At 47.4% G+C, this 18,513-nt stretch overlaps 2 protein-coding genes across 2 annotated transcripts; both read left to right on the top strand.

Annotated features, from left to right (window-relative positions):
- The first annotated feature begins 791 nt into the window (after nt 1–791).
- On the top strand, nt 792–2,515 carry LOC140221442 (leucine-rich repeat receptor protein kinase MSP1-like). The gene has a single exon (XM_072291065.1). The coding sequence runs from the start codon at nt 1,332–1,334 to the stop codon at nt 2,511–2,513; it is 1,182 nt and encodes a 393-aa protein (XP_072147166.1). The 5' UTR covers nt 792–1,331; the 3' UTR covers nt 2,514–2,515.
- A 1,525-nt stretch (nt 2,516–4,040) lies between these two features.
- On the top strand, nt 4,041–9,675 carry LOC117839495 (uncharacterized). The gene is made up of 7 exons (XM_034719834.2): nt 4,041–4,544; nt 6,040–6,177; nt 6,389–6,729; nt 7,778–8,522; nt 8,608–8,701; nt 8,782–8,836; nt 9,352–9,675. The coding sequence occupies exons 1-7, from the start codon at nt 4,166–4,168 to the stop codon at nt 9,412–9,414; spliced, it is 1,815 nt and encodes a 604-aa protein (XP_034575725.1). The 5' UTR covers nt 4,041–4,165; the 3' UTR covers nt 9,415–9,675.
- The last annotated feature ends 8,838 nt before the right edge of the window (nt 9,676–18,513 follow it).

The raw sequence follows: 18,513 nt of genomic DNA, 5'->3' as shown, positions 1-18,513 counted from the left end.
TTGGAAACGTTTCCTTAGAGGACTCGCGAGATCATGGATGGCGTCCAAGACTAGAGAAGGTTTGACGTTGCTGCAATGGTTCTGAGGTTTAGTGCGGCTGTGCGGAGGAGCAAACTTTCTCAGCGTAATAAACACGTTATTGTGTGGCATCTTTAGCAAGCCTAGTGCTAAGGTTTATTTTGGATTTTGGTTCGAATATTGACGCCCGAGTCCGGCTTGATGTTGTAACAGTTTATCTGTCAGGTCGGATGTACCGGGCTGGGCTACCCATGATATGGCCCGGCGATCTTCTACATATGAAGGTAATGCTAAATAACATTAGGCCATGTCATGCAGTGAATGTGATCCCGTTTGGCAATGTTCCAGGTTCTCCGAGAAACGTTTTATCTTCGGTTTCTCCTAGAAAAGTTTCCTGGGTGAATTCGTGCGCGAGATCTCGGATGACGTCCATCACCGGAGAAAGCTCGAGGTTGTTGCAACGGTTTTGAAGTTTAGTGCAGGAGAACAAAATCATGAGCTCATAAACACGTTGTCGCGCATCTTTATGCGTTAAAGCAAATGAATGGATTTTTTCCCTACGTACTGCTAGAGTCAAAAATTTTATACTCCTACAGTCACTTTTCCTGATAAAAAAAACTAATACCAGCACAAAATTTTTATGCTGCTAGAGTCAAAACTAAGTCGAATAGTTCACCCTATGTCACTTAGAAAAAAAGTTGCTCTATATGCCATCTAATGAATGGGGAATTCCATGGAGCAAGAGCTGTTTACTAGCTGTAAGGTGAAGTGAAAATGATGTCCTGCTAAAAGTAGATGGTTTATCCCAGCAAAATACATGAGAAAATAATCGCAGAGCAGGCGAACTGCGTGACACCAGTGCCGAAACTTGCTTACCCACCGGGATAGGAAGCCAGGACAAAGACACTTGATTCTTCCAGCACACCCTCGCTCTCGCTCGCCACATCGCCGACGCGAGGGGCTCGCTAGGAGAAGGAGGGAGCGAGATTGTCGACATCTTGCTGCTGACACCGTTCCCTGGTAATACATCGCGCTGCTCTTCTGGCTTAAAATGGCTTACGTAGGTTGTGTATGCAGTTATTCGCTTGCTGTGCGTAGTACGTTTGCTTGTTGCTCGTAGTCCATTCTTGGAGCTCTGCTCTGAATCACCGATACTTCACGAATCTAGCCGTACCCGTATTCGATATTTGAGTATCCTCTCTTTTTTTTTGTTTTTATTATTACAGGTAGGATCTATTCTGACAAACCGTTGGACTGCTGGATTTCTAGTTGCTGAAGCAGAATCTTTTCAGTCGCTGTTACGCTTAGGAATCATGGCTCCAAAGGGTTTAAGAGTAGTGGCCATCATTTGTGCGGCCGTTGTATTCGCGATTCTTGTGGTGGTTTATGCGGGATGTAAGCTGTTAAGAAGAAGGACATTGCCCCTTGCACCTGCCTCTGACTCTGAATCCGAGGCAACAGTTGAGCCCACCTCAAGCGATGGGCTCCGAGGAAAGAAGTCGTCGTCATCCGAACCTTTGGGCATCATTCTTGCTACACCTGACGAGCGTGCAGCGCGGAAGGTCACCAACATATACGATGATATCCTCAAAGCTACCTGTAATTTTAGCGGCGCACGCATCATTGGCTACGGTGGCTTCGGGACGGTCTACGGAGGAGAGCTCCCCGAAGGGCGGCGAGTTGCGGTCAAGAGGCTCCATGGCAGCTTCCAGTTCCTCTGCGGCCGTCAGTTCTTGGCCGAGATGGAGGCCGTTGCAGAGGTGAAGCACCAGAACCTCGTCCCCCTTCTCGGCTACTGCGCTCGCGGCGACGAGCGCTTCCTGATCTACAAGCGCATGCGCCACGGGAGCCTCGCGTCGTGGCTGAGGAACCAGGCGAACGCTGCATCCCAAGCACTCGGGTGGCCGGTCCGTCTCGAGATCTGCCTCGGCTCCGCCCGCGGGCTCGTGTTCCTCCACCACGGCTTCGCGTCCCAGCATCTCACCCACCGGGACGTCAAGTCCAGCAACATCCTGCTGGACGAGCTCATGCGGCCGAGGGTCTCCGACTTCGGCCTCGCGAGGATCATCCGTGGGTACGAGACCCATGTCAGGACCGGCGATCCAGGCTCCCTCGGCTACGTCCCCCCCGAGTACCCTCTGGCGATGAAGTGCACGGCGAAGGGCGACGTCTACGGCTTCGGCGTCGTCATGCTAGAGGTGCTCACGGGGCGGCCGGCGGCTGGGCAGGAGGTGGGAGAAGGGGGCGGGGAGCTCGTCGGCTGGGTGCGGTGGATGGTCGCGCACGGCCGAGAGGGCGAGCTGTTTGATCCTTCCCTGCCGGTTTCGGGCCTGTGGTGCGAGCAGATGGCGTGCGTGCTCGACCTTGCTCTGGAATGCACTGACGACGAGCCGTGGAAGAGGCCGACCATGGGGAGAGTCGTGGAGGAACTCGAGAGGATTCAGCTGGTGGAGCATGGGCCTTATGGGCTCCAGGGACGTGAAATTCAGGCATGATCTTGTCGTGCTCAGTCTGCTGGTAAGTTTTTTCATGTGTTGATAATGGTAAGCTAATAACAATGTGAGTAGCTAATGGCAACTTTCAGAGATGCACTAGTGATGTTGCTGATCAAGATATAAGCTGAAATGATGTTGGCCCTTTTTTCTTGTCCTGATTTTGTACTATCTCTGGTACTACTATTATGGCAGTATGGTTAGATCATTAGATGCATGTTTTGGCAAGCTTAGTGTATTCATCTACTGGAAATTTTGGTTTTTGTTTAATGAATCAGTTGAAAGGTTAGATGAATGTTTTAATGCATCGGTATGTGAAGTGCTTCGGAGGAAATACCAAAGCTCATGCTACTATTGATAGATTCAGTTGTTCTGTCCTGCCGTCTTACAGTGCTAATTTTGACGAAAGTTCAGACATGTTAACTTGGATAATGCAGTCAGTGGCAATGTTCAGAATCGCCATATGCATTAGATGGGACCTTTGGAGTGCATGTGTAGTAGGATTACTAGAATAGTGCAATTTTTTTGTGAACCTAGAATAATGCATTTTTCATACAAGATTAGTGCTTATCTACTGCAAGTCTAGCCTATACGCATATTGATAGTAGCATATACTGTTTTTAGATAATGAGCTGTGTATACATAATCATGTGATTTTTCATTTGGCGGCCTGTATTACCTGGAGATCAGCCTACCAAGGAGATGAGCTTGGAGCATGCAACAACACCGCTACAACTATTTTTCAGCTTCACAGCATCATCTGAACCGAACAACGTCAGTCGTCAGGCAAACGGACATCAGGGCGTGCAGATGGAGGGCTCTTCGTTCATCATGTGTTAGAGCAAAGAGAATAAATGCATCGAAAAGAGCAAAACTTATGGCCAGATTGGTGCACTGGCCTCGCCAGTTTGCAATTTGTAATGCGGTCGTACTCCTGGACCCTGCGTTTGACTGTTTCCCCCTTTTTATTACAACAACGAACAGCAAGTGTCATCGGGTTATAAAATTTAACTGGAAGCTCACATCCTGATTGCAGTTTGATCGTCTTGCGCCTGCCTGAACCTGTCAAGGCAGCCAAACTGTTCTTGCATCTGTTTTCCCTTTTTTTTTTTGCTGTCTTTCAGTAAGCGACGGGCTTAATATTGCAGTAAACGAAAAGTTCGTTACTGCCGTGACTGTATTTTTCAGTGTGGATTATGAATTTTATGATGCTATCTGAGCTGCGTATGGAGATGTTCTGCTAGTATTGCAAAAATGCGTTTGATCCCATAGCTGCCGAATCTTTCTGGAGCTACTACGGGCTTTGATGGCCCACCTAAAACGGCCCTCTATGATACTTAGCCGGGCCGGGCCCTCTCCGACGAGCACTTGGGGCCCAACAAATGCCTCCGTCCTCTCAAAAAAAGAGAAGGGACCCAACAAAAAATGAACAAAGGCCTCCAAACGTGGTCGGGCTGGGGCCCGCCCCACCCACATTCCGCCATCAACATCGCTCGCGCCCAGCCCAGTCCCAGCCCGACCCGACAGTTCTGATCCCCCAGCTCCAGTGCTCTACCCTCTCCATCTCGCTCGGCGGCGCGAGCTCGCTCGCTCATCACTCGTGTGCTCGCGCGTCCCACCCCAAACCCCAACCCAAATCCTCGCCGTCCGCGGCGATGGATCTCCGCCGGCCGCCGCGCTCCTCGTCGGGGGGCGTGGAGCCCAAGATCCGCCAGGTCGGCTTCTTCACCCCGGACGCCTCCGCCCCCTCCGAGCCCCTTCCTCCCGCTGCGGTCCCGGCGCCGTCGACGAAGCAGGGGGCGGCCGCGGGGTCGCCGCCGGCATCGGATGACCTCTCCCCGGGCCGTCTCTCCCCTGTCATGATCCCTCCCCCGCGCCACGCGGACCACCTGGCTCCCGGCCCGCCATCCCCCGCGGCGGCGGACGCCGTCCTCGCCACTTCGGCGCCGGCGCGTTCGTCCGCGCGCCTCGACGTCGCGTCAGAGATCGCGGACGACGACTCCTGGTCCCGGGCGCCTTCTGCCGCGGAGCTAGGTAGGTTTCACGCCTTGCTCTATGAACTGATTCGATTGCCATTGCTTTGTGTGGTGGGGGGATTGAACTGGTCGATGAAACGGCCACAGCTTATGCTGTCCTGAAAATAACTTAACCAGAGGAGCTTCTCAAGTTCTCATTTAACCTTAACAACAGGAAGGCACACGACCATGCCAACACTACTTCAATAAACTAAGAAGCACGTAATATCAAAAGCCTCAGTGAAATTGGGTGCTCTCCGTGTATTGTTTTCAGCTCTAGAGCATGTGTATTCAACGAACTGCCATTGATGTTCACATAAATAGTAGTTTGTAGCTTTAAGCCTTTATAGATAGTCTTTTAACAATTGCCAATTCTTGAAATAATTTCTTCTTTTAAACTCAAAAATGGAAGATTAGGACTTATGGTCTACATGCACATTTGAATGGGACTGTACCACAGCCATGCTGAGGGAGGCTCACCCAGTTCATGGTGGGGTTGCACTGTTTTTTCAGGTAGGCCAATACAGTCCCGTGGCTGCCAAACTGGAGTGGAACCTCTAGTTTGTCAGTTTTGTATCTGGAGTTGGATATGCATATAAGCTGTTTATTAGACCACGTCCAGTGCTACTTAATGAGCATGTCAGGCTTCAAATCGCCACATTATCATATGCTACTATAAGGTTGTCGAGTTGGAGGCCCACATATATGTTGCTTCTACAGAGATTGGTGTTTGCTTAGAGTGTCGTTGTCACAAGTGTTACATAAGTGGTTGTGGTTAGTTGACAAAAAGTACTCACATTTAATTCAATAGAATATTTCACGCAGCCCTGTCCAAATCTTATTCCTTCCCAAGCTTGCCTCTTACTGGTTGAAGAATATTGTTGTACAGTAAGCATTCCTCCTGATAAATCACAGAAAGGTCAAAGTTTGTAAGTTGGTATTGGGTGCATGGGATGAAGACATATTTACTCGAATCAAAGAAACATAAAGAATGTTGTGCATGGTGCTTAAGCTGCCAAAACTCAACTGAATGGAGGTGCTGCTTGCTCCTTGGTGACATGATGAGGGGTGGCTCTTCTCTACCGCTTCTCCAATTGATCTTCCTCTGCTGGTGTGCTACAGCTTAGGGGAAGCAACAGCATGCTGTAGGTTTGAACGTCTCACGTTTGGTGGCATGGCAGCGTAGAGCCAGTGGTTTTCACTCCATTTTAGCCAAGCACAAGCAGTCCTTGTTATGACAAGAGTGAAGAGAAGAAAGTAGTGAGCAAGTGAAGATATATGAGTCTTTTTTTTTCCTGACTTAACCATTCAAGCCGAGTGGGATGCCTAGTTGGATGGCATGTCACCAAAAAATTGTTGTGATTTAGGATAAAGGTTTGCACTTGCTTGAATGAAAATCGATAAGCTGTAGTTTAGTTTGTTCTTTTATTTATTTTGGCTTAATATCTGTTTCATTTATTGGGAAAATTGCTTTGATTATTTTATTTATATATGTGCACATGTGTTTATTTCAGAAGAAAACAAGCGAACTTTGGCTGAAATACGGAATGAAGGTGCTCCAGCCATTCCACAAAAGCAGAAGACTTCGAAGGCAGAGAGGCGTGCTATTCAGGAGGCTCAACGTGCTGCTAAAGCTGCCGCGAAGGAGGCAGGTAATTATCATGCCATTGACTTTTGATCACACAAAGCCTCTCAACCTTTTTGATTGCTTCTTCTGGGTTTACTGTCCTAGACTCCTAGGGTTTGGCAGTTGAGAATGTGCTTGTGAATAAGTTCAACTTCATTATGATATCTTGCACATATATAATAAACATGGCTCGCAAGCATGATTGTCACATTACTTTGCATTTACATAAAAATCAGGAAAATCTGCTGGTCCAGCGACTTCCAAGCAAGCCAAGTCAGCAAAAACTGCTCCGAAGAAAGATGTGCCTCAAGCTGCAAGTACAGTAGCTTCTGAGAAGAAGGTTACCGAACGCCTTTCAGAAAGGGAAAGAAAGTTAGATGCCCCTCATCCTCGAATGCAGTTTGATGATGTGCATAAGGTGGAGAAAGCAAAAAAACGTGCGGTAGTCAACCAATCAGAAGCTCGAAACAGGGTTGAATTGTTTAGGCATCTGCCACAATATGTGCATGGCACTCAGCTCCCTGACCTGGAGTCAAAATTCTTTCAACTTGAACCAATGCATCCTTCTGTGTACAAGGTAATTGTTATGCTTTGAACCTACCCAGACATTTTATGTGTCTGCATCTAGAAATGCTCGTATTCCAGATCTCAAGTGGGATTTATTGAGGATATGTTTTCACCCACGTAAAATCTCTATTCACTTGGTGAAGAGGAAGCTAAGTAACAAGGATGCGATACAATGGACATAAATATTTTGCTAAAATATGTAACATAAGTATAACATGCTGTAGTTGAAACCTCCACCCCCTCCATCTTCCTCTTCATTGGATTAGCCCCTTTTGTTCATTACATGTCAGCTTATCCGCGCATTAATTTTTGGACTCTACATATGTGAGGATAGTTTGTGGATGAAGTAATCTGTGCTGTCTTATTCTTTCAGTTGTTGAATTGCCGTGCTCTTGTAGTCCTAAGAAATTTGTTGCTGCTCTGAACTGAGCCAAATACAAATCTTTCTGCACTTTGTCTATCTATACCTAAGTCAGTGTTTGTGTATAGACTTATTTTTTTTGAAAAATCATAAATTTAGATCATGTTTAAATACTTACACCCAAAGATTTTGCATAAATATGTTCGTGTGCACACTGTACAAAATAAACTAAAGATAAGCCATCTTTGCACAAAAGATAAATCGTATAGGTTATTTTTGTACATTGGCTTATGAATTTTCACCTGATGCACATGCATTATTTTTTCTTGAGGATTCTTTGAAAGGACAGTTGCTTAAACCTAACTTTGTTGTAGATCCCAAATGAGCAGTCCTGTTTACTTGCTGCACATTGTCAAATTGTCCCAGAATCTCACAAGATCATTGGAGCACTTTACGAACTGCAACTTTATCTAATGTTTAATGGAGTATTGTGATGCCTGCTTATTATTGAACACGGCTCATAAGATACAGTTAAAGCCAGGCAAAACCTGACTGCAGCCTGACAAGGACAATTTGCTTTTTCCATTATTTTGCATAGAAATTGTTCTGAGAAGTAAAGGGATTAGCTTAAAAAAATTAATTTATCGACCATTTTTGTTGAGCCCGAATGACTCATCTGGGCTTCACTACATTTCAGGTTGGGCTCCAATATTTGTCTGGTGAAGTATCTGGTGGCAATGGTCGATGTATAGCAATGCTTCTTGCATTCAGAGAGGCAATAAAAGATTATACTACACCTCCAAACAAAACTCTCAGCAGAGATCTTACTGCAAAAGTCAGTAGCTATGTGTCATTTCTTATTGAGTGCAGGCCTCTTTCAATTAGCATGGGCAATGCTATTAGGTTTCTGAAGAATAGGATTGCCAAGCTACCACATACATTGTCAGAGTCTGAAGCCAAAGCTAGTCTTCAGTCTGATATTGATCGTTTTATAAATGAGAAGATAGTTCTTGCAGATAAGGCTATTGTCAGTCATGCCATCACAAAGGTCAGAGATAATGATGTCTTGCTGACATATGGATCGTCATCAGTTGTTGAAATGATTTTGGATTACGCTCATGAACTTGGGAGGAAGTTTCGTGTTATAGTGGTAGATTCTCGTCCAAAGCTTGAGGGACAGGGATTACTGCGGAGATTAGTGTCCAGGGGCATTAACTGCACATACACACACATAAATGCCATCTCATACATCATGCATGAAGTTACAAGAGTCTTCCTGGGTGCGTCCTCAATATTATCAAATGGAACAGTTTATTCTCGAGTTGGGACAGCATCTGTGGCTATGGTTGCACATGCATTTGGAGTACCGGTTCTGGTTTGCTGTGAGGCATACAAATTTCATGAGAGAGTGCAGCTTGATTCTATATGTGCAAATGAGCTTGGTATGGATATTTTGTTGTTTATGCATTGCAAGTATGTGTTCATGATCATGCCTAAGTAGTACTTGACATGAGTTTTCTTACTCAGGTGACCCGGATGTCATTTTGAAAGTTCCTGGGAAGGCAGAGGACCATCTTAAGAACTGGGCAGAAAATGCAAATCTCCAACTCCTAAATCTTACGTATGTTTCTAAATTCCATATACCTGCCATTTTTTCTGGTAATATTCCCTTTGATGGAAGTAATGGTGTACATCTGATAGGTACGATGCAACACCTCCTGATTATGTGTCGATGATCGTAACAGACTATGGCATGGTAAGATATGCTTCTCGCTATAATCAGTCTTCTAATTTGTTTTTATAATATCCAACAGACTGTTTAAAGGTATATTTTCAACAGAATGCATCTAGTTATTGAAGTCCAGTTGTTAACAAGAGAATGCATGGCCTTTTTAATCAGTGAATCTTGAATCTATTCAACCATGTAAACAGTTTGATCTGCTTCAACTAGTTTTTAATAGGGTTACAGTTCTTTATGCATGTGTTGCATTCAGATTAATCATTACATTTTCAGTTTCCAACATCTCCATAGAGGTGTCCTCAACATGCAATTGTGACACTTTATACAGTTTCATGGAAACAGCTTGAAACTTAGGTAGAAGCAGCTAGTGTTTGACCTTTGAAGTTTAAACTAAGTTAGCTGATTGTGTTTTGTTTTGTGGTACTGAACTAATTGCCAAGAAGTTGTGTAGGCTTTGCGGTTCCAAACTCCTCCAAAATCTAAGATGGCGTGTCTGTCATTTAATTGATGGGGTTGTTTTGCTGTTGCAGCTTCCACCCACCAGTGTACCGGTCATTGTGAGAGAATATCGCAAGGAGCAGTTGTGGATATGAATTCACTGCTGCCAGCAGTATGATAGCACTTTTGTTAACTCGTGTTGCCTCAGCGCGACCTGTGATAATGTATTGCACTGTTGGCCTGAGGTTTTTTTGTTTGCTCATATTGCCTTCTTTACCATAATATGGTTCATCCAGTTTTGCGATCACCTTTGTAACTTGTAACTCCATGAAGGGCGCCCTCTGATGCTCATGGGATGATACTGGCCCTCTTACATTGTTGAGTTGATGAATGCTCTGAGAGTACTTTTTCGAGAATTTTCTTCGTGGTTATCAAACATCCATGTGCTCGCCAAGTATTTCAGCGGAATGGAGCTTGTATGGTGGGACATTGATGTGCTCGCTAATTTATATTGCAATGTGCTTTCAAAACCTGAAAGTGAAAAATGCTGCTTGCGGCTGCTTCCGTGGGTGGGAGCTTGCTCCAGCCACAAACCCAAATCCCACCAAGACCCCCCACCGCTGTCGACAATGCCCCACCGCTGTCGATAAGATCACCCTGCTAGTACCAGATCCGGATGTGCCTAAGGAAGATCTACAAGCCCACCGCCCTCTCGTCGTCAGTGGTTCATGGATAGAGGAGATTGAGCCAGTGCTCGGACGGGTCCATGGCACTACCCCCCTGGCATGGAGGCCATGGTGGAGCCACCGTCAGCGGAGCGATAGCAACTCGTCAACGCTCTTTACTCCCAGGTACACCAAGTCAGGCCAGCGGTAAACATCATTCTTTCGGATCTTGCTCGAGAGATTCACATTCATGAAGGATTCAAGTCGTCTCGCGGAGGCCCAGAGCTCGAGGAAGACCAAGATCCAGTGCTCCTCGCCCTCATTCAAAAGCACACCTACCCGGAGATCCTCTCAGTTCCACCGGTGCATTGCTACTCCATGGCAGCCTCAAATCAAGGTGCTCGCGTCAAGGAATCGGAGAAGAAGAGATACACTTACGAAGAGAAGGGGAAAAGGAATTGCTACTGCAACCCCGCAAGGACATGAGTCACATCTATTCAAGGCAAAGGAGGAGAGCACCACGGCTTCACACCGGCTGACACAACAAGGCGAAAGCTCAGCAGCAAGGAGGGTGGGAAGCAATCAATCCCCATCTTTTCAAATTTGTTGCGGACCAAGGAAGGGAGGAGAACAACCATGGCATCAGGATCCTTCCCCAAATTCGCCTTAGAGAGCTCAAATGCGGCCGGACTTGACAGATGAGCATGGTTATCAGGTTGTGATGCTAGCCTACTGGTGGCACAGAACCTCTTTAAGCAAGGATATACCATTCCAACAACCAGAGGAGGATGAGAAGAGAAGGAAGAGATACTTGGCTCATGTCAGGGGCAAATGCCTTAATTACTACTCCACTGAGCACAAGGTCGCAGAGTGCAGAGACAAAACCAAATGCTGGCGCTGCCTTCAATTGGGACACAAAGCTCAATCCTATCCTTCCTGGAGAAGTCAATTAAAGCGCCATCCCCTGGAGCAGCGGCAGCAACACCATACTTCGACCCCCACCCCTGCTCCTCTCTTAGGCAGGGCTCCTCCACCTACTGCAACCTCGGCCGGTTGCACGGCCGGCAGGACCTACCTCCAGGCGGCATGGCCACGTACTCGGGCGATCCTCGAGCGCGCCTTGAGCTGGCGTACTGTGCCATCTCAGCGACCGGGCCAATCAAGCACAAGAGGGAGTCACTGATCGGCAAGACGGCGGTTTGTTGGCTCACCGGCAACAGCCATGACACCGTGCCACACCACGTCGTCGACGCCCTTGAAGAGGTGCACATCTCCCGCCACGAACTGAAGGTTGTCAAGCACTTCCCCGAGCAGTACCTCGTCCTCTTCTCCGACTACAGGGCCTACCACCAGGTCCTCCATCGTGGCATTCGGAACAGAGGAGGGTCTTCAACTTTGAGGCATGGACAGCGGCACAGCGTGGTGGAAACCATGCTGGAGTACCGGGTCAGGCTGCGCATAGAGGGCGTGCTGGTGCACGCATGATCCGAGGAGGTGGTGGCCAAGAACATCGAGGGGCATTCGCGTCGTCAGGACCACACCAGGACATACGACCTTTGGGCGTGGTCCTCCAACCCAAGCAAGATCCCCAAGAAGGTACTTCTAATCATCACAAACCCTGACAGGGAGCTAGCGGACAATGAGATGCACCACGAGCCACTACATGCGGCGAAGGGGACGTTCGACTACAAGCTTCACCTCCACCTCGACGTGGTCGAGGACCTCTCCTTCCTCCATGGTGGGGTTGGAGGGAACTAGCCGCCCAACAGGAAGGCGCACCGTGAGTTCCTCTAGAACTATGGCGCGCTACTACATGCGGCGAAGGGGACGTTCGACTACAAGCTTCACCTCCACCTCGACGTGGTCGAGGACCTCTCCTTCCTCCATGGTGGGGTTGGAGGGAACTGGCCGCCCAACAGGAAGGCGCACCGTGAGTTCCTCTGGAACTATGGCGCGCTACTACATGCGGCGAAGGGGACGTTCGACTACAAGCTTCACCTCCACCTCGACGTGGTCGAGGACCTCTCCTTCCTCCATGGTGGGGTTGGAGGGAACTGGCCGCCCAACAGGAAGGCGCACCGTGAGTTCCTCTGGAACTATGGCGCGCTACTACATGCGGCGAAGGGGACGTTCGACTACAAGCTTCACCTCCACCTCAACGTGGTCGAGGACCTCTCCTTCCTCCATGGTGGGGTTGGAGGGAACTGGCCGCCCAACAGGAAGGCGCACCGTGAGTTCCTCTGGAATTATGGCGCGCTGGACTCGCTGGGCGAACGACGGGCAGCCAGTTCCACGACGACCACGCCAACCACGAGTACCGTCTACGTCGAGACCGCGATGACCACGACGACAACTTCAACCGCGACACATGGCACCATCACAGCCAATCCACTTGGGGGAGGGCAACAAGATGTCGTGGGGCGGTGGAGGACTGCTATATCTCCGCCCGCACTCGCCATCGCGGCAGCAACCAGGGCCATCGCAACAGAACCTCCACCCACGGCGTTGAGGAAGATAGGGAGGAACGTCGGATGACGACAACCAAGAAGGCCATTTAGAGGAAGAAGGGCAGCAAGAGGGTCACCTTTGCCAACCCACTCGTTCAGTACATGGGTGAGTTTACGGCTGACCCCAGTTGTTACTTGTTCCCTATCGAGTCGTGTGATGATGAAAGAATGGTCAGCTGGTTAGATCCTATGACAGAGGAATCCTTCATCCCCCACTCCCTTGTAGGTCACTCATCCAAGAAGAGCCGCATCCTGGGGATGCTAGAATCAGCTACGGGATGGACCCCGATTGTTCACCGCATGGCCCAGAAGGAGCTGAGGAGCAGGATCTGGAAGGAACAATCACGGCAGCAGAAAAGACTAGCAGCGCCACAATCAACTACAGCAAAGACAAGCAGGTTGGTCCAAACTCTGAGCAAACTGCATTTTTGTCTAGGCAGAATACGGGGAAAGGAGATCTTGGCCACTAGCATAGTACTACCCAGGGACTAGACACCATTCAGTTAAAATTGCACAATCAGGCTTTGTCAGAATAGGTTCACTTGCATAACATTGAAACAGAATCTATCCATCTCCCTACACATATACATTTGGATGATAATGTCTCAATGAACACCACGCAATCATAGCAACACATTCAAGATGATGCACTCACCACTCTTGACATCCACTAGTTTGAACAACAAGTGCAAAATCTAGCAGTAGAGCACCAATTAAAAGCCAACATTTTAGAAAATGATCCCGCCAAACCACTCCCAAAAGAGATTATACAACCTAGGATAACCAACCAAGTAACACCTCTGCAACTGAAGCAGGCAGGAACTTTGATGACATTGAGCATACAACATTGGTTCACAACACCTTGAAACCTCTGAATCGCCTATGGTACAAGCTCCTGAACCCACACCTTTGCAGCAAACAGAGGCGCCTCCTGAGGACTCATAATCCAAATGAACAGAACACTTTTCAGCAGCCAAGCCTCTCACTGGCGCCTTCAAACACACCAGAAACTAAAGGTGTTGATGATTTGACACGCTTTCTGAACTTTGTATCAGGATCACCTAGTCCACCACTACTCCACACACCCCCACGAGCAAATCCCCAAAGCACACTTAATGTCATAATTACTAGTAGTGAACCAAGTACACAACAACGAAAGAGCTCATGATTAGCTGATAAGGCTAAAGCAAACCCAGGCAAAGGGAGCGTTCAACTAGCTCAACAAGTGCTGATTAATAAACTCGATGACTTAGTTCCTGATTCACAGCAAAAGAAAGACACTAACTTTGAGTCCTTGGTGCAGCGCCTCCCATACCCCTTCAGACTATGGAGGCTCTTCAGGTGCTGGTGGAGGAAGGAAACAAAGCCCAAGAGTAGGAAGAAGTCCAAGGTGGCATTGTCCCCAGCTATGGAGGAGTTGGCGCTGCCGGCATAGAAGCGCCATGGAAGCCAAATCAAGCAAGATAGCGTCAGTGTCATCGAGTAGTTTTATTTTTAGAATGTTATGCAAGAAACTCTGGAACTTGCCTGGATCTGTAACCTTTATTGGGCTAGCACTTTTGGCCCGTGGCTTCAGCGGTGGTATGGGTCTGGCCCAACCACTGACGTTCACGAAGTCCGTCGATTAGTCGTCGTCGCTGCAGTCATTGTTAGCCTACTCGGCTGGGCCGCCACCAACTCCTAGTCAGGCCGGCTTTGTATGTGGCCTCTACGCCAAGCCTGCTAGACCACCATATTTCGATGTTAATTACGAGTCCAATCTGAGTTGCTTCTGTGTTCTCCATGTCGTCTGTAATGTGCTATGCTAGAATGTGCGGGGTTTAAATGCGGAAGCTAGGAGGGCGAGTACTAGAAATACGGTCATCGCTTCGGGCGCGACGATCATCTGCCTGCAAGAAACAAAAATTGCTCATTGGACTTCCAAATTAGTTGGGGACACGCTTGGAGCCAGCTTTGTAAATAACTTCACAACTCTGCCAGTTGACGAAATACGGGGAGGCATCCTTATTGTGGCGAATGAACACTTCTTCTCCCTGCAAAACTTCCATACCATGACACATACCGTCTCGGCCGATGTAGTGATGCGTGATGACAACACCATCTGGACCATCACGAGCGTTTATGGACCTCAAGACAATGTTGAGAAAGAAGCATTTCTGGAGGAAAGCAAGAATCTAAAATCTCGAGGGAAGAACGAATGGTTAATCCTAGGGGACTTTAACTTAATATATAAAGTAGAAGATAAGAGCGACAATCGACTTAACAGACGACTGATGGCCTATTTCAAAGATACCCTAGACGAGGCCTACCTTATGGAGCTTGACCTACGTGGCAGGGCGTACACTTGGAGTAATGAACAAAATGACCCAACGTTCACCTGGATTGATCGCGTCTTTGGTTCACCTGAATGGCATCGGCTATTCCCAAACACTGACTTACAGGCTCTACCTACGCTGGAATCAGACCATACACCTTTGTTTCTTACGGGGGATGTGGCCAGACAAAACTATTCAAGCTTCCGCTTTGAATCATACTGGGTCAGCATGCCGGGCTTCAAGGAGACTATCCAAACAGGTTGGACTTAGCCGGTCAATACGCAGGACGCCATTCGACGATTGCATGTGAAACTCCTTCGTCACGGCCAAAGCACTCAAGTTATGGAGAAGACAAAACTTAGGAAACCTCCCATTACAGCTGGAGATTGCACAACAACTGGTCCTCCTCATAGATGCAAAACAAGAAAAAAGAAACTTAACGAGCGATGAACTGATCTTCCGTCGATACCTTAAAGCAAAATTAGTTGGCCTAGCAGCCATTCTTCGATCACGAGCGAGACAACACTCGAGGCTCACTTGGATTAGAAAAGGAGATGCCTACACTAGATTATTCATGCTCCACGCTAGCAACAGGAGAAGAAAGTTGTTCATCCCATCCCTGCAAACGGCCAATGGGCTGGCAGTTCACCAACAACGCAAAGAAGAAGTAGTGTTTCACCATTTCATGAACTTAATTGGCCAAACCCAAGAACGCTCTGCTAGTTTACACTGGACATACCTTGGGTATGAACAACACGATCTAAGCAAACGGGAAAACCCCTCTGAGGAAGCTGAGATCAAGAATGTCATAATGCATTTACCAAACGAGAAATCGCCCGGCCCTGATGGATTCATAGGAATTTTTTAAAAAAATATTGGCTGATCATCCAAGCTGATTTAATGGTGGTCCTCCACGCCTTCCACTCACTTAGAACCTAGCGCCTAGAGCTGATCAATGAGGCTAACATGGTCCTAATCCCAAAAACAAGTGACGCCGCCCGCATCACAGACTTCCGGCCTATCAGTCTCATAAATAGTTTGGCTGAAATCATCACAAAAATCCTCGCGGATAGGCTGGCCCCAAGATTTAATGAGTTGGTGTCTGGTTGCCAAAATGCTTTTATTAAAAAGAGATGCATCCATGGTAACTTTGTCTATGTGCAAAACATGATTAAGGCACTGCACAAAGCCAAACAACCGTCGCTCTTCATAAAACTTGATATATCCAAAGCATTTGACTCAGTTTGTTGGGTGTTCCTCCTAGAGATGTTGCAAGTATTGGGTTTTGGCCAACGATGGAGAGACTAGATTGCCACCTTACTGGCCACTTCTTCATCCAAAATTCTTCTCAATGACATCCCTGGAAAAAGATTTAAACACGCCCGGGATTTACGACAAGGTGACCTCCTCTTGCCAATGCTCTTTATTGTTTCTATAGACCCACGTCATAGACTAATTGAGTTGGCCGCTAGCACAGGACTATTGCATCCGGTCCTCCTGTGGGCTGCTTCAATGCGGTGCTCCTTATACGCGGATGATGCGGCCATATTTGCCAACCAGGAATGAACGGAGCTACACCACATCAACCAAATTCTAACCCTGTTTGGAAATTGTTCCGGACTAAAAATGAACTTGACCAAGACAGAGATCTTCCCAATAAGATGTGATGACACAACGATTACAGAGGCATTAGTGGACTTCCTAGGTAAAATTGAAAAATTCCCCGGCAAATACCTGGGCCTCCCCTTACACACACACAAATTCCAACGAGTGGATATCCAGCCTCTGCTTGATAAGATTGGGGGACGCCTCCCTGGCTGGAAGGGTAAACTTTTATCAATAGGTGGTAGGGAGATGTTAGTCAAGAGTGTATTGATAGCACAACCAATTTATCACCTAACAGTTTTTCCAATGCAAAAATGGCTACTGAAACAAATTGACAAAATGCGAAGAAGCTTCCTGTGGAAAGGAGAGGAACCGGAGAAAGTTAGTGGCGGGCATTGCTTTGTCAACAGGCCGACAGTCTGTACACCAAAAGACCTCGGGTGTTTGGGTATATTGGATTTGGAGCAGTCTGCGCGAGCTTTGAGACTGAGATGGCATTGGTTCAAATGGAAGTATGCTGATAGGCCATGGGCAAATCTAGATATCCCCCGTGATAGCGCCGACAAAGACCTCTTCAACGCCTCAACAATCGTCACGGCCAGAAAAGGAGACAAGGCCAGCTTTTGACATTCCAACTGGGTCAATGGACAGGCTCCTAAAAACATAGCCCCACCTCTGTACCGCAAAGCCAAAAGGAAAAATATCACAGTGCTCAAAGGAAAAATATCACAGTGCTCAAAGCCACTGAGAACAACAGTTGGATAAAACATATCTTTCCTATCCACACAACGGATGAACTTCAGGAATACTTATCGCTATGGGATGAGATAAGGCTAGTAGCTTGTGACGTAGACTCGTAAGATGAGATTAAGTGGAAATGGACACAGGATGGCTAGTACACTACACAGAGTGCTTACCGGATACAATTCATGGAACGATACAAGAAACTCACTTCCACGCAAATTTGGAAAGCACGAGCAGAGCCTAAGTGCAGAATCTTCGCGTGGATCCTCCTTCAACACAAAATCCTCACAGCCAACAACCTAGCAAAATGAGGTTGGCCACATGAACCCCTATGCAAGCTCTGCAATTCTTGCCCAGAAACGCCCACACACCTCTGCTTGGAATGCCCATTCACCCGTGCAGTATGGACCTAATTGATAGCTTGGCTAGGCAGGTAGGATTTACAAGCACCATCATCGCACTCCATCCACGGCTAGTGGAAACGACTGCGACGGAACTTCAATAAGAAACAGGAACCCGTTTTCGATGGACTCATTCTTTATTTTTGCTGGAATATTTGGAAGAAAATTTTCCAGAACGTATCAAAGGAAGTGGTAGAAGTGGCTTCGTTGATTAAAAATGATGCTCAATACTACCAAGCTGCGACAACTAGGGAGAGATCTTCGACTAGTTCTGCGCCTTCTTGCCCAACAACTAAGTGCTGGGCTGACTCTTTTCCTTGGGTTATTGCCTTGCTCCTGCTGTTTGTAGTAGTTGCCGGGTGTTTGAGTCGTTTGGGGAGTTGTAGTTGCCCCTCCCCCTCCTTTCGTCTTTCTCTTTGTTTTTGAGTTGCTTGTTTTATTCTTGTTTTCTTTTCTCTCTGCTAATAAAATTTACGGCAAATTTCTTACGTTAAAAGAAAAGATTAACTTTGTTATTCCGAGTACTAGTGGCTCCAGAGAGTTGGTGTGCAGAGATCGCCTTGAATCCTTCAGTGCTGGTGCTGGCTGTGGGTTTTGACCTTTGACGGCGAGAAAGCGTGCAGGCGCCACTGACACACAATCCACCTCGCCATCGGAGGCGAAGACAAGTTTTTTTCAAAACAAAATACTTCGACAAGAAACGGTAAGATTACATGTTCAATTAAGGTCGTGTTCTTTTCTGAAAACATGCTGCTCACCGCTGAATAAGACAAGTTTTGGTTTAGCCATCTCCAAACCAAACGTCCCCTTTCGCAAATCTTCTGAACACTAAAGTTTGCTTAATCTAACTGGCTGGGCCCCAACCCCGGACCTTGAAAGCCCATGAATCCACCCGTCGTTCTTCCAGCCGGCCCAAAAAGGCCCGAACTCCCCAAACCGACCTCGCCTGTTCTACACCTTCGGATATCTTGCGAACAAAATCAGGCAATCGCCCCCAATTCCACTTCCCCTCTCCCT

Source organism: Setaria viridis, chromosome 9 (genome assembly GCF_005286985.2).
Source record: "Setaria viridis chromosome 9, Setaria_viridis_v4.0, whole genome shotgun sequence".
NCBI lineage: Eukaryota > Viridiplantae > Streptophyta > Magnoliopsida > Poales > Poaceae > Setaria > Setaria viridis.
This window is presented reverse-complemented; position numbering and strand designations above follow the sequence as displayed.